Source organism: Mandrillus leucophaeus, unplaced genomic scaffold, assembly GCF_000951045.1.
Source record: "Mandrillus leucophaeus isolate KB7577 unplaced genomic scaffold, Mleu.le_1.0 Scaffold302, whole genome shotgun sequence".
Taxonomy (NCBI): Eukaryota; Metazoa; Chordata; class Mammalia; order Primates; family Cercopithecidae; genus Mandrillus; species Mandrillus leucophaeus.
Window position 1 is genome coordinate 740,467 of NW_012103166.1, and position 13,975 is coordinate 754,441.

Here is a 13,975-nt window from a genome sequence, read left to right on the forward strand (position 1 = left end):
GGCAGCATTAGGAGATGAGGAAGGAGGATTAACGGGGAGCCCAGAGAAACTGCAGGTGATGGGCATGTTTCTTAAGAGAGAAGGAGAAAAGAAGAGGGCTGCTAGCCATGCAGCAGCTAGGGAAGAGTCACAGGTAAGGGCAGACACACAGCAGTGCTGTGTGGTCGTAAACAAGGGAGGCGGGGCTGACTGGCTGAGCAGAGCAGGAGACTGAAGGAGCTCAGAGTACACTGCCTCAGAGCCCTTTTATCTCCCTCTCCTGCCCCACCCTCTTCCTGTCCCCCTGCAGGCACACAAAGCTTGTCTGTTACCGAGGCATCCCTTATGGTCTGCCTACGTTGCACTTTGCCCTGCTAAAGGACTCTCCAGGGTCACAGGCCGGGGAGAGTCGCTGTCTGGGACACAGCTAGTCTCCACTTCCGCACTTGCCCAGCTCCCTTATTGGCCTGTGCACGGACCAGCCCCAGCCAAGAGCCAACTCCCCAGCTAGTGGTGTTTGGAAGAGAAATTTCATCTATGTCAGGCCTCTGAGGCCAAGCTAAGCCATCATATCCCCTGTTTACATCCAGGTGGCCTGAAGCAACTAAAGATCCACAAAAGAGGTGAAAAGAGCCTTAACTGATGACATTCCACCATTGTGATTTGTTTCTGCCCCACCCTAACTGATCAATGTACTTTGTCATCTCCCCCACCCTTAAGAAGGTTCTTTGTAACTCTCCCCACCCTGGAGAATGTACTTTGTGAGATCCACCCCCTGCCCGTAAAACATTTCTCCTAACTCCACGGCCTTTCCCAAAACCTGTAAGAACTAATGACAATCCCACCACCCTTTGCTGACTCTCTTTTCGGACTCAGCCGGCCTGAACCCAGGTGAAATAAACAGCCTTGTTGCTGATACAAAGCCTGTTGGTGGACTCTCTACACGGACACCTGAGTGGCAAGGATTGAGGCTGTTCATTTTCCTTGTGGTAACTCTGGAGGGGAAAAACTGGACTTTGGCTAGGACAGAACGGTGGGCAGCAAGGTTCTGGAGTTACAGTGAGATCTGATTGTGTTAGTCCATTTTGTATTGCCACAAAGGAATCGGAGGCTGGGTAATTTATGAAGAAAAGAGGTTTGTTTGGCTCATGCTTCTGAAGGCTGTACAAGCACGGCACCAGCGTCTGCTTCTGGTGAGGTCTCAGGAAGCTTCCAAGCATGGTGGAAGGTGAAGCGGGAGCCAGCACGTCACATGGCAAGAGGGAGCAAGAGAGAGAGGAGGAGATACCGGGCTCTTTAAACAACCAGCTTTTGTATGAACTAAGCGTGAGAATCACTCATTACCGAGGGTACCAAACCAGTCATGAGGGATCACCCCCATGACCAAACACCTCCCACTAGGCCTACCTCCAACACTGGAGGTCACATTTCTTTTTGTTTGTTTTTTGTTTTTGAGACGTAGTCTTGCTCTGTCAACCCACTCTGGAGTGCAGTGGCATGATCTTGGCTCACTATATCCACTTCCTCCTGGGTTCAAGCGATTCTCCTGCCTCAGTTTCCCGAGTAGCTGGGATTACAGGATTACAGGCATACGCCACCACGTCCGGCTAAATTTTGTTTTTTTTTTTTTTTTTTTTTTTTTTAGAGATTTGAAGTGATTTTATCTTTATTTCCTTCACTTTAAGCCAATCATGAAATTTCACAGTGATTTCTGGGGTGGGGGCAGAAGGAAGGCAGTGTTAAGAATCATCGGGCCTGTGGCCCAGTTGGCCCGCGGAGGTGCAGGCAGGGTGGGCCCTCACTGGGGCAGCTGGAGGGGCACGGACTGCCCCACCGGCAGACTGGTGATGTTCCAAGAGCGAGCGAGCTGGTACGTGATGTCCTCCGCAGCTTCCAGCTCGCACAGCTCCATCAGGCTGTCCCCTGCAGTGGCCAGTGAGTGCTGGCCCTCTCTGCTTCCTGCTGAGCCACCTGTTTGGCTTCCACTGCTTCTGTGAACTCTTTCCTGAAGGTCAGATTGTCAAGGACACATCGTCCAGGATGAGCCCAAAGGTGGCTGCTTGCTCTGTAAGGTTGTCGCTCACCTGCCTGGAGACCAGCTCTCTCCGGGTGATTAGTTCTCCAGCATCAAAGCGAGCCACCACTGACTTGAGGCTCTCGGCCGTGATGGATGGCAGCACACGCTCATCACAGTCTTCTCCGATGCTGGTGAAGATGTGAGGAAGCTGGCTAGTGACAGGCCCAAAGAGGACACAGAGTGTGATGTTGACGTTCTGTAAATCCTTGCTACCAGTGATGACTGGCACATTACGTGGTTGAGAATGGTGGTCAAAGATAATCGGTTTCTGTACCCATGGTATGATAAAGTGAGTTCTTTCCCCTACCACAATGTCCTGTACTCCACAGAACTGGTCAAAGATGACAGCTCTGTGCCCAGCATCCATGTTATATAAGGCAGAGTTCACCATGCCTCCTGCAACAGCTAAGGCCAGCCCAAACTTGCTGATGGACTCAAACACTTGGCAGCTATGTTTTCTTCTGCTGAACCGTCTCACACTGGCTTCCACTCTGACCTCCACATCTAATTTTTGTATTTTTAGTAGAGACGGGGTTTCATCATGTTGGCCAGGCTGGTCTCAAACTCCTGACCTCAGGTGATCTGCCCGCCTTGGCCTCCCAAAGTGCTGAGATTGCAGTTGTGAGCCACTGCGCCCGGCCTGGAGGTCATAGTTCAACATGAGATTTGGAAGGGACAAACCATCCAAACCATATCACTGACTTTGACAAGAGACCCATCAAACAACTGTTTTTTAGGCCAGCGATGATCAAGGAATGCTTTTGATAGAAAATGGTATTACTTCCTTCCTCCATCGGAAGAAGAAAGGTGTGTCACATGAGCTGTCAACATTGGTGAAGCAATTACACAAGGGCACAAATGGTGTTACATACAAGTGTTCACAGCCTCCCACCTCTCCTTGTGCAGGAGACTCTCACAGATGTTCATCCAGCCTGACCTTGCAGGAGGAGGCCACGCCCACCCCAAACCTGTTCTTAGAGGAGCTCCTGGTGCCCAAACAAAGGGTCCATAGACCTTCTGGGGCCTGTGAAGAATGGTGTAATTGCTCTGTCCCAGGGACAAGTAATTCCCTGACCCATTTAGATCCTCTTCTCGTGAGTCTAGATGTCAGACATACAGACGGAGCTAAGTTGTAAGGTCTGCTGGCTGGACTGCTGTCTAGGGGGCTGCCATATTCAAAGGCACCAAAACATTATTGGAACGAATCAGAAATCAGGTGAATTTTAAATTGCCTCTTTTCCTACCAAAGCAGTCATCACCCTGAGGTGGAGACTTAAAACACTCCTTGACAATACAGACTAGTATCTGCACGGTGCTCAGGGACATTCACATGCCTGTCACACAGGGCCACTCCAGCCAACCCAACCCTGAGGACAGCACATTGAAGTTGGCAGACAAAGCCAGAAATGGAATAATATGTGGTGTAGGGCTGCTTGCAAGAAAGAAATGTACTGTTTTATTATGTAAACACTTAAACATGCCTTCCAAGAAGTTGTGTGGTTTGGAAAATTACACAGAATAAATAACTGATTTTGACCATAAAGAACATAGTACATATTTAAAAGAACATCACTTGCCAACAAGCACATGAAAAAATAACATCACTAATCATAAGGCAAATGCAAATGGAAACCATAATGAAACATCACTTTATACTCCTTAGGATGGCTGCTATCACATAAACAGAAAATAACAAGTGTTGACAAGGCTGTAGACAAATTGGAACCCTGGACTCAGGTGGTAGGAATGTAAAAATGGTGTAGCCATTATAGATAACAATATGGCAATTTCTCAGAAAACTGAAATAGAATTATCATATAATTCAGCAACCATTTCTGGGTGTATATCCAAAAAGAACTAAAATCGGGGTCCTGAAGAGTTATTTGTACACTGATGTTCACAGCAGCACTATTCACAATAGACAAAACGTAGAAGCAACCCAAATTTCATCAACTGATGAATGGATAAACAAAACATGGGACATACTACAATGGAATACAGTCAGCCTTGAAAAAAAAAGAAAATTCTAACACATGCTACAATACGGATGAACCTTGAGGACATTATGCTAATTGAAATAAGCCAGTCACAGAAAGACAAATACAAGGTATAGTAGTCAAACTCATGGAAGCAGAAAGTAGAATGGTGGTTGCCAGGGTCTGTGGGGCAAGGGGAATGGGAGTTGTTTAATGAGTAGAGTTTCCATTTTAAAAGATGAAAAACCTCTGGAGACTGGCTGCACAACAATGAAAATATACTTAACATTATTGAGCTACACACTTAGAAATGCTTAAGATGGTAAAGTTTGTTATATGAATTTTACCAGAATTAATTAATTAATTTTTCAATCCTGCTCCTTCTGTATATTTTACCACAAATTAAAAAAAGAACATCACCAAATAAATGTCAACAAATATTTAAAGAATATTGAAATTGAATTTAAATTGAAAGGGAAGCCAAAATAGCAGATTGCTCTGGGTCCTGCCCTGTGCATGGCAGCCACAGTGCACTCAGAGAGAAGGCAGGACAGGGAAGCTGCGAAGCAGGAAGGGCTCTGAGGAAGCAGAAGCTGTGAGGTGGAGAAGCAGCAGAAAGAAAGGAAGCAAAGGAAAGTAACATCAGTAGTTGATATGGTTTGGCTGTGTCCCCACCCAAATCTCATCTTGAATTGTAGCTTGCATAATGCTACATATGTGGGAGGGACCTGGTAAGAGGTAATTGAATCATGGGGGTGGTTTCCCCACACTGTTCTCGTGGTAGTGAATAAGTCTCATGAGATCTGATGGTTTTTTAAGGGGAAGCCCCTTTCACTTGGTTCTCATTCTCTCTCTTGCCTGCCACCATGTAAGACATGCCTTTCGCCTTCCACCATGATTGTGAGGCCTCCCCAGCCACATGGAACTGTGAGTCCATTAAACCTCTTTTTCTTTGCAATTTACCCAGTCTCAGGTATGTCTTTATCAGTAATGTGAACATGAACTAATGCAGTAGTTAAAAGCACTACAATAAGGAATAAAAAGATAACCATGTCAATTAAACTGCATTTGATCCCAACCTGAGTTCTGAACCACATTTTAATCTCTAGGAAGCAGGGTCCTGGCAGTTGAGATTTTTGCCTTCCTTCTCTCCCATGCCTGCTTCAGAAGTGGCCCCATTTAAGGTCACCTGGAGCCTGTGCTTACAATCTAAGAGAGTGATCCTCCAGCTTTCATGTACGTACAGATCACCCGGGAGCTCATGAAAATGCAAATTCCCATTCAGTAGGTCTGTGGTGGGCCTGAGCTTCAGCATCTCACAAGCTCCCAGGTGAGCTGATGCTGTGGGTCTGCAGTCCACACTTGCAATAGTAGCAGGACCTAAGAAATCCAACTAACCAGACAGAAAATTGGCAGTACGCAAACAGACTGGCATGGAGAAGATTATCTTGTCAATAAAAACACCTTTATGGTGCTAGGAAATAAAAGAAATAATCAAACAGATATGTGAAATGACTCACATTTTAAATTGCTGTTTAAAGCCAATATACAGGCTAGGCACAGTGGCTCACACCTGTAATCCCAGCACTTAGGGAAGCTGAAACAGGAGGGTCGTTTGAGGCCAGGAGTTTGAGACAAGCCTGGGCAACATAGTGACATGCCATCTCTACAAAAAAATAAAATAATTAGCCGAGTGTGGTGACATGTGCCTGTAGTCATGGGAGGCTACTTGGGAGGCTGAGGCAGGAAGAACACTTGAACCCAGGAGGTCAAGGCTGCAATGAGCCATGATTGTCCCACTGCACTCCAGCCTGGGCAAGAGAATGAGACCTTGTCTCAATCAATCGATAATAAATAAATAAATTTTCATATGTCATAGCCAGGGATGGTGGCTCACACCTGTAATCCCAATGCTTCGGGGGCTGAGGCAGGAGGATCACTTGAGGCCAGGAATTTCAGATGAACCTGGGCAACAAAGTGAGACTCTGTCTGTACCAAAAATAAATTTTAAAAGTGTCTGGGCATGGTGGCACATACCTGTAGTCCCAGCTATTTGGGAGGCTGGGGCAGGAGGACTGCTTGAGCCCAGGAGTTTGAGGCTGCAGTGAGCCATGATCATACCACTGCTCTTCAGCCTAGGTGACACGGCAAGACCCTGTCTCTTAATTTAATAATAATAATAATAATAATAATTTTTTAAAAAGTCAATATACATTTGAGGGTGAGTTAGCTCCTTCCCCGGAAAAGGATGTGGGGAGGACACATAGATACATTTAGTCTTCAAATGAGTCAAAGTAAAACCTTTGGAACCAGGTCACTGAGATTATGGGAAGAGAAGAGTGGGCAATTTGAAGTTGAAGCAACAGAGTCTAAGTAAAAGGGGGTAAATGGTTAAAAAAACAAAAACCATAATCTTTGGGATAGAAACTCTTAGAGATAGCAGGATTATATATATATTTAATTATGTGTGTGTGTATACAATATTATATATAATCATGTGTGTATACACACATATATGTACACACACACGCATAATATATATATAATCATCCCACTATCTCCAAGATACATATACACACACACCACACACACACACACACACACATACACACACACACACATATTAATGGCAGAATTGGCCAGAGGATAAAGAGAAAAAAGCAGGTAAGGGGAATGTAATGCAAGAATACTGAATTTCTAAGATGCAGGCAAGTGATGCCTATAAAACCATTGATGCTGTTCAGTGAAGGGAGATGTTTGGTGAGTTTAACTCACATTTGCACAAGTTTTGCTGTTTACAAAATCATTTCAAAATTACAACTTCATGTCGAGGTGCCTGTGAGGAAGGCAGGGCAGGATTTATCCCAAGTTGAACAAGTGAGTTGGGGGCAGAGCTGTTCTTATTATCCCTTTTGCAAATGAGGAAACAGGGGCTCTGGGGTGTGTTCCAGTTCATGAAGTCAATTAATGACAGAACTTTTTTTTTTTTCTTTTGAGGCAGTCTCACTCTGTCCCCTAGGTTGGAGTGCGGTGGCCTGATCTCTACTCACTGCAACCTCCACCTTCCGGGTTCAAATGATTCTCATGCCTCAGCCTCCAGAGTAGCTGAAATTACAGGTTGTGTGCCACCATGCCTGGATGATTTTGTATTTTTAGTGGAGACGGGGTTTCAAAATGTTGGCCAGGTTGGTCTCAAACTCCTGACCTCAAGTGATCCACCCGCCTCGGCCTCCCAAGTTGCTGGGATTACAGGCATGAGCCACCATGCCTGGCCAGAACATCTTTTCTTTTCCTTTATTCTGATTCTTCCTGTCAAGTAAATAGATACATGACGCAAGTTGTTTTTTCACAGAATTCATGGGGACAAAATGAGGCTATATGTTTTAAATTCTTTATGAAACAAATCAAGTATTGTAAACAAAAGTCTCCTCATTGGCCCTGGCATGCACAGGCCTCCACAGGAAACTCAGATAGCCGAAGTCACAGTTTGTGAATTCAAGAAAGTGAAGTCAGCTGCTATTTTCAGGGGGCCATAAATGAAAATTGACCTTTATGCTTCCTGGGACTTGGTCATCAGATCCAAGAGGTCAGAAGGTTCCTAGACACACATCAGGGTTGAGAGCTGGTTATCAGCCCAGGTCATAAGTACACACAGTACCCTCCTCCGATATTTAACAGGACACAGCGGCCTCCGAGTTAACTGCCTATGTCTTATCAACGCATGTGTAGTGCCAGTATTGCCTGTGGTTTTATAGTTTGACCCTTCGGAACTTACACAGATCCAGGAAAATTAGGATTTAGGATTTGGGTATGCCTCTTTATGTCAATTTCCAGTTGGGTATTCAGTTTGTCGTATCGATGTTTCATAGAGGTTCAGGAGGTGTTGCAGAGAACTTTTCCCAGCCCCCTTCAAGTTGTGCCACCTAAAAGGCCCCTGTATGCAAGAGGGGTCCCCTACACATTCCTCCCGTCCTGCCCAGGTTGTGCCCAGGACACCAATATCTGAAGTGTGAGGACAAGAGTCTGATGGCTCAGCGAACAGAACATGGCAACCACACTAAGAATTTGAATTAATGTTGTCCACATTCCCTGAATTTATTGTTCTTTTTAATGGAAAAATCATGAGTCTGCATTCCAAGGGTCCTAGTGGCCATTGGGTCACCTCTGCTTCCATCACCCTGGGGATGAGTTATATAATTAGCTATGGAAATATGATAAGGAAATTGATAAATGCTGAAAAGCATTTAATAAAACTCAATATTCATTCATGATTAAAATTCTTGGTTAACCAAGAGGAATGGAAGAGAGCTTCACTAAACTGATATAGAATAGTTACTAAACACTTTTACTATGTATCTTATTGGAGAAGCATTAGAATCAATCTCATTAAAATAAAAAATAAAGATTTTATTGCTGGCACTATGATGGAGAAGGTGGTTAGAGAAAATTCTCCTGGTATACAGCACCTAAAAATACTGGATAAATTTGTAAGAATGTCATCTTTCATGCAGGATTGAGCTGGTAGGAAAGTAAAGGAAGTCTCAAGAGGCCAAAATTTATAAGATTATGCTAAGCCAGAGGCATGAGAAAGGGGAGTCATGATTATCCTGGGGTTTCCTGGACTCCTGTAGGCCTGGAGCCTGGATTTTAATGGTAGAATAGGAGACAAAGCCTGGGGACCAACCAGATCATAGACTATAAACTCAAGATCCCCTAAGGGTGACATTGTCAGTAGGAACCACAGAGGGAGACAGGTGTATCCCAGGCCTTCTCAGCCTTGGCTCTGGGTAGAGCAAAAAGAAAAGACTCCTTTGAGATTCTTAACAACAGGCCTGCGATCAAGTAAGTTTGCGTCAGAATTCACACTATTTGTGTGGCCAGTAGACCCCAAGCTTATGGTGGTCCCAGTTAGTTCTGTCCTCAGGTTCCCGGCAAAAGCAAAAATAAATCCTCTAGAGGAAAACAGTTTCGATCTCAATGAATCCCAAAGAGAAGGTTCCAAGAAAAATAAGTTCATAGTACAAAATAAAAATGGAAATGAGGAACATGACAAGAATGCCTAGGACATCTAAGTGTTTGTAAACAGTATCCCCTAGAATTGTGCAGTATACTTCCCACACAACTGTATGTATTAGCTCTGACACTATCTTCTTTCATGGCTACCACTCAGCCAAGAAAAACCAATAAGACACAAAAAATTAAGGTTTGTAAAGATTGGAAAGGAAGAAGCAAAACTCTTACTATATAAAGATGATATGTTTGTCTATCTAGAAATTCCAAAGGAATCAACTGATAAGCTTTTATAACTATTAAGAGAATTCCATAAGGTAACCAGGCAAAATGTCAAAACACAAAATAGATTTTCTATTTATTGGGGGAAAATATCAAGTAGAAAAATATAAACATTATAGTGGAAATTGGCTCAGGAATAGGAAATAAATACAAAAGGACAGAAAAATGGACATGTGTAAGTAGGAACTGAGTACATGATAGAGGTGACATTTCAGACAAATAGGAAAAAGATGGACTTTTCAATAAATAGTATTGATATAATGTATTGCAATAAGTGCCAGATGAATAAAGACTAACTTTTTAAATAAAAGTATTACAGGAAGGTGCACCAAAGTAGCTTCATAATCTTGGAAGCTGCGAAATCTTTTAAAAATCAGCCTCAGAGAGTAAAATCCATAAAGAGGGAAATTGACAGGTTCAACTACATCAAAATAACAACAAAAATATTAGTAAAAATTTCTGTTGGCTAAAAAGTATGATTTAAACAAAGTTAAAACACAAGTGACAGGCTTAGGGAGAATATTACACGCATATCAAATAATTTGCATTGAGAATAAATAACAAACTCCTACAAAGAAGGAAAAAAGTCCAACATAAAATAAGCTAAGGATATGAATAGGTAATTTAAGAAGAGAAATACAATGGCCAAGAGAGGTCCTATAAAAAGAATGCTCAACTTCATTAACAATCAGGGAAATTAAAATATTGAAATAATGGGTTGTCATTTGCACTAATTCAAATGGAAAAAATAATAAAATACTGAATAAACAGCAAGCATTGCTTGGAGTGTGGAGGAACAGTAACTACCCTTCTCTGCTGGAGGGAGTACAATGGGTTCAGGCACTGCAAAGGGCTGTTTGGCATTCAAAAATTGAACCACATATATCCTGTGATGTGGTAATTCAACTTCTCAGTAGTTCCTCTAGTGAAATACTTGCACATGTCTACAAGCAGGCAAACACAGTGGGGTTCATTGGTAAGACTGAAAAATTGGAAAAAGTGTAAATATCTATCAAAAAGAAAATGGCTAAATAAAAGAAGTGTACACTGTGAAATATGACATAGCTGTTAAAATTAATGACGTAGAGCTCTATACAGACATGGAAAGTCTCCAAGTCATGCTATTGAGTGGAAAAACAGAATTAGAACAACATGACAACAGATATGTTTAATGGTACATCTATGCATAGATGAACACACACACAGACACAATGGTCTGGCAGTAAATATATCACACTAAGTACTTTTGAGGAAACTGGAGATTAGGATTGACAGAAAGGCCAAAGGTGAATTTAGGTTTATGTATACTGCTTTCTCATTTTCAAGGAGCATGAAATCATGTATTACTTTATAATTTAAAAAGTTATTACCTAAAAAACATAGTCTAGTCAGTTTTGTGGTTGTCTTGGGTTTATTCCACAATAATTTTGGAACAAGTTGACAGCTTTTAGATCAGAAGTTGGCAAACTTTTTCTGTTAAAGGCCAGAGAGTTAATATTTTAGGCTTTGTGGGCCATACTGTCTCATTTGCAACTGGTCAATTTTGCTGTTGTAGGGCAAAAACAGCTGTACACAATACAAAACGAATGGGCATGGCTGTGTTCCAATAAAGCTTCATTTATAAAAACAGCTGGTGGGCCAGAGTTAGCCTGTGAGCCATAGTTTGTCAACCCCAGGTTTAGACTTTTATGACATAACTAAAATATTTTTAAAGCATATTTGTGTACCAAAAAATACTTTTTCCCATTAACCAACTGATTAAATAAGCCTCTGAGGCCTCCCTTAGCATCCTTTCAACTCTGGCCAGATCATTAGAGGCCATGTGGAAGAGGAACAGTGCCTGCTATAGCTGATTCATTGAGTCAAGACTCAGTGGCCTCAGAGGTGTCAGTTGACCTGTCCTAGATATGGAGTGGCCTTAAAGCAGTGCCTCTGGCCATAGCCTCAGCCAAGCTGGGCTGTAATGTGGAGAGAAGAAGGGCTTGGTGGCACTGAGCACATGCAGGCAAGACTCGGTTCTGTGGGACAAGGTGCCCTCTCAATAGCAGAGGTAGAAAACTCACTGGTCTGAAGCCAACTCAGCCGCAGGACTGTGCAGGGCTGTGGCAGGTGCACTGAGGGACCCCTCCTTGAGGTGGTGAGTACTGGTGACTGTCATGCTGCTGTCCTTGGCCTCAGGGGGCTGCCAGCACTAACCCAGCAGGTCAAAAGGAATCAGGACTGAGTTGCTCCCAGTTCCCATAGCCCCCAGCTCCCACAGTCCTGGGGAGGGGGGGGAATTTCCTGGGTCCAGGGACTCCAGCCCTGTAACAGTGAGGTGGCTGTATGTGTGACTTGTGGTAACTCATGCAGAGTTGAGGCGTCCCCGTGGTGATTTTTCTAGGAGGCTAGTGCAGGACCAGAGAGAATCAGTAATGAGGCGCAACATTAAGTGACTGTTTTCATGCTTTTTTTTTTCCAACCTAGAAATGAGGAGACAGCAGCAAGGCCAACATGATTCAGCACCCACTATGATGCTGACCTCAAACAGAAGGTATACTTGTGTTCACACACATCTTTTGGATGAAGCTGAAGGGCGGTCAGCCGCTAGCAAAAGAGAAAGAAAGAAAAACCATACCTGCTTAGCGGTAAGTTCTTCGCTCTGACTTCTCCCCTGGCGTCCACTTTGAACAATCAGGTGCAAAGGATCGATCAAGGAGTAGCTTTACCAAGGAGCCGCTGCCTTGTTCAGGATAGGAGTATTAGCTTATTCTCTCGCTTTTCTCACTGTGAACACCTGGCTTGCAGGCAGAGGCCAAGATTCCCACTGAAGTAAAGGCAGTGCTTCCTCTTCCTGTCCTAGTCATAGGTTATGATTTCCCCGGATATGAGACAATCTTGTCTCTCACCTACATTTCAGTCCAAGTCAGATGTAGGTTCTAAGCGGCCCCATTGCCACTCCCAAGTCCCAAGTCCAGCGCTTGAACTAGCAAATGAAGAGATTACCGTATTTACTCTCATTATGTTCCCCCTACTTTTTTCTTTCAGGTGTCTTCACTGTAAAAACACAGGAGAAGGGGAAGAGAGTGGCAAATATCTGCTTTGTCTAAGTAATTCTGAGCATATTTCATCAGTCTGAGGGTCTCTGTCCTTTACTTTTAGGGGCAACGTTAATTTGAACCTAGATCTCCTAATACTTCCTCCTTTGTTGAAACCACCTCCCTGGATAGTGTTACTTGATGTGAAAGTGAGCAAAGTATTGATTTATGACAGTGCCAATCACCAGCGTGGTTATGTAAGAGGGAGGCAGGCACACAGGGAGAGGGAAAGGGTGTGAGATGAGGCAGCTGAGCACAGTTCTTGAGAGTGTGACCCCACCGCTCTGATCTCAGAACAGAAGGCTGACCAGGAGTTGGGAGGATGGACCAGCTGAGGGCTCTTTGCTCTCCTGGGTCCTGCCAGCAGGCAGCGGTCCTCACTCTCAGTCTCAACCTTCTTATTCCCCAGTAGCAGCTGCTCCCAGGTGAACAGAATCAGCAAAAGCCGAACGTGGTGGATATCAGGAGATTTTCCTTCTACTCACTTTGTTTACAAAGATGCTTTATGGCAGGTGTGGGGAGTGGAAGTAACTGCTCCTACCTAACAGGAAAACTAAGTACAAGCCTCTGGCAACAGTAAAGCGGGGGCATGGGCCCCAACAAGAGAGGGAGAGGGAGACCACAACTGAGCAGACAGGTGGAAAAGAGAACCGGGGATTGCCAAAAAATGACCACAGTTGTCTTCACGTGAACATCTGGACTTCCTTACATTTATTTATTGACTTAAGTTGTTTTTATTTTGAAGGACATGCTTGAATCCAGCCCTGGTGAGAAAAGCCAAAATATCTAAATATGATTTGTTTTGTTCTGTTTTTAATCAGTTTCTTTTCTACCCAATTTGCACTTCCCAAGGGATGAGAAGGACTTGAGGCAGGGATTTCCTAGGGGTTAACATTTCTCAACTGGAGGCTTGCCTTGCTGTTTTCAGCCAAGTGCAGAATGTAAGATGCTTACACAGCTCACTCCTGGGGACTTACTGTCAGCAGTGGGGGACTGGGACCCACAGCCATAGGGCTCTGTCCTTTTTTCAGTCACATTTCTGATTACACACAGGGGATTCTGCTAGGGCGAGGAATCCCACCGGACAGCAAGTTGACTTGGGCCTTAGGCAGGGAGGACCTAGAGTAAGTGCAATATTGAATGTCATGAGAATATTGGAAAGAAAAAGAGTAAGTGAAACACTGGATTTCAGTCCCAGGGGAAGTAGCCTGAACAGTGTGCTCTGGGGTAGGAGGACAGCATAGGGCTATATCTGGGGCCTGCAGGTCCCCTGAGAAACATAGATCTGAAGGCCATGGCTACAGCCAAAGTGGGTGGGAAAGCTGGAAAGGGTTAAGAACTCACCCCAGAAAACTTATTTCCAAGATCAAAAGTAGGCCTTTCTGCACTGACAGGTATTTCCATGTCCAGGGAAAAAAGGCGCGACTCCAGCTCAGGGAGGGCACCTTGCAGAAGTCCTTAGGTTACGGGAAACATACATAGCTTTCATCATCTCTCAAATCCCTCCTGGCTCACAAGAGCCTGGCCTTCTCTCTCTTATAAAATATGGTGAATCGTTTACAGCAGAAACAGGA

At 43.9% G+C, this 13,975-nt stretch overlaps 2 protein-coding genes across 4 annotated transcripts in view; both read right to left on the bottom strand.

The window, feature by feature from the left end:
• NR1I2 (nuclear receptor subfamily 1, group I, member 2) overlaps positions 1-13,740 on the bottom strand; it is a 36,124-nt gene extending 22,384 nt beyond the window's left edge. For 2 of the 3 annotated variants that reach the window (XM_011987173.1, XM_011987172.1), the window contains exon 1: positions 11,942-13,740. Coding sequence is in view for 1 of the 3 variants with exons in the window: in XM_011987171.1 (XP_011842561.1) it covers positions 11,388-11,482 (95 nt within the window). In the remaining 2 variants the exon portion in view is untranslated. Of the gene's footprint in view, positions 1-11,387; positions 11,529-11,941 lie in introns of those variants that run through there. The other variant, XM_011987171.1, reaches the window with a different exon arrangement.
• Positions 1,778-2,447, bottom strand: LOC105544616 (prohibitin-like). The gene is made up of 2 exons (XM_011987170.1): positions 2,094-2,447; positions 1,778-1,828 (listed from the first exon to the last, which is right to left on the bottom strand). Exons 1-2 carry the CDS (start codon positions 2,445-2,447, stop codon positions 1,778-1,780), a joined length of 405 nt encoding a protein of 134 aa, XP_011842560.1.
• Positions 13,741-13,975: the final 235 nt, after the last annotated feature.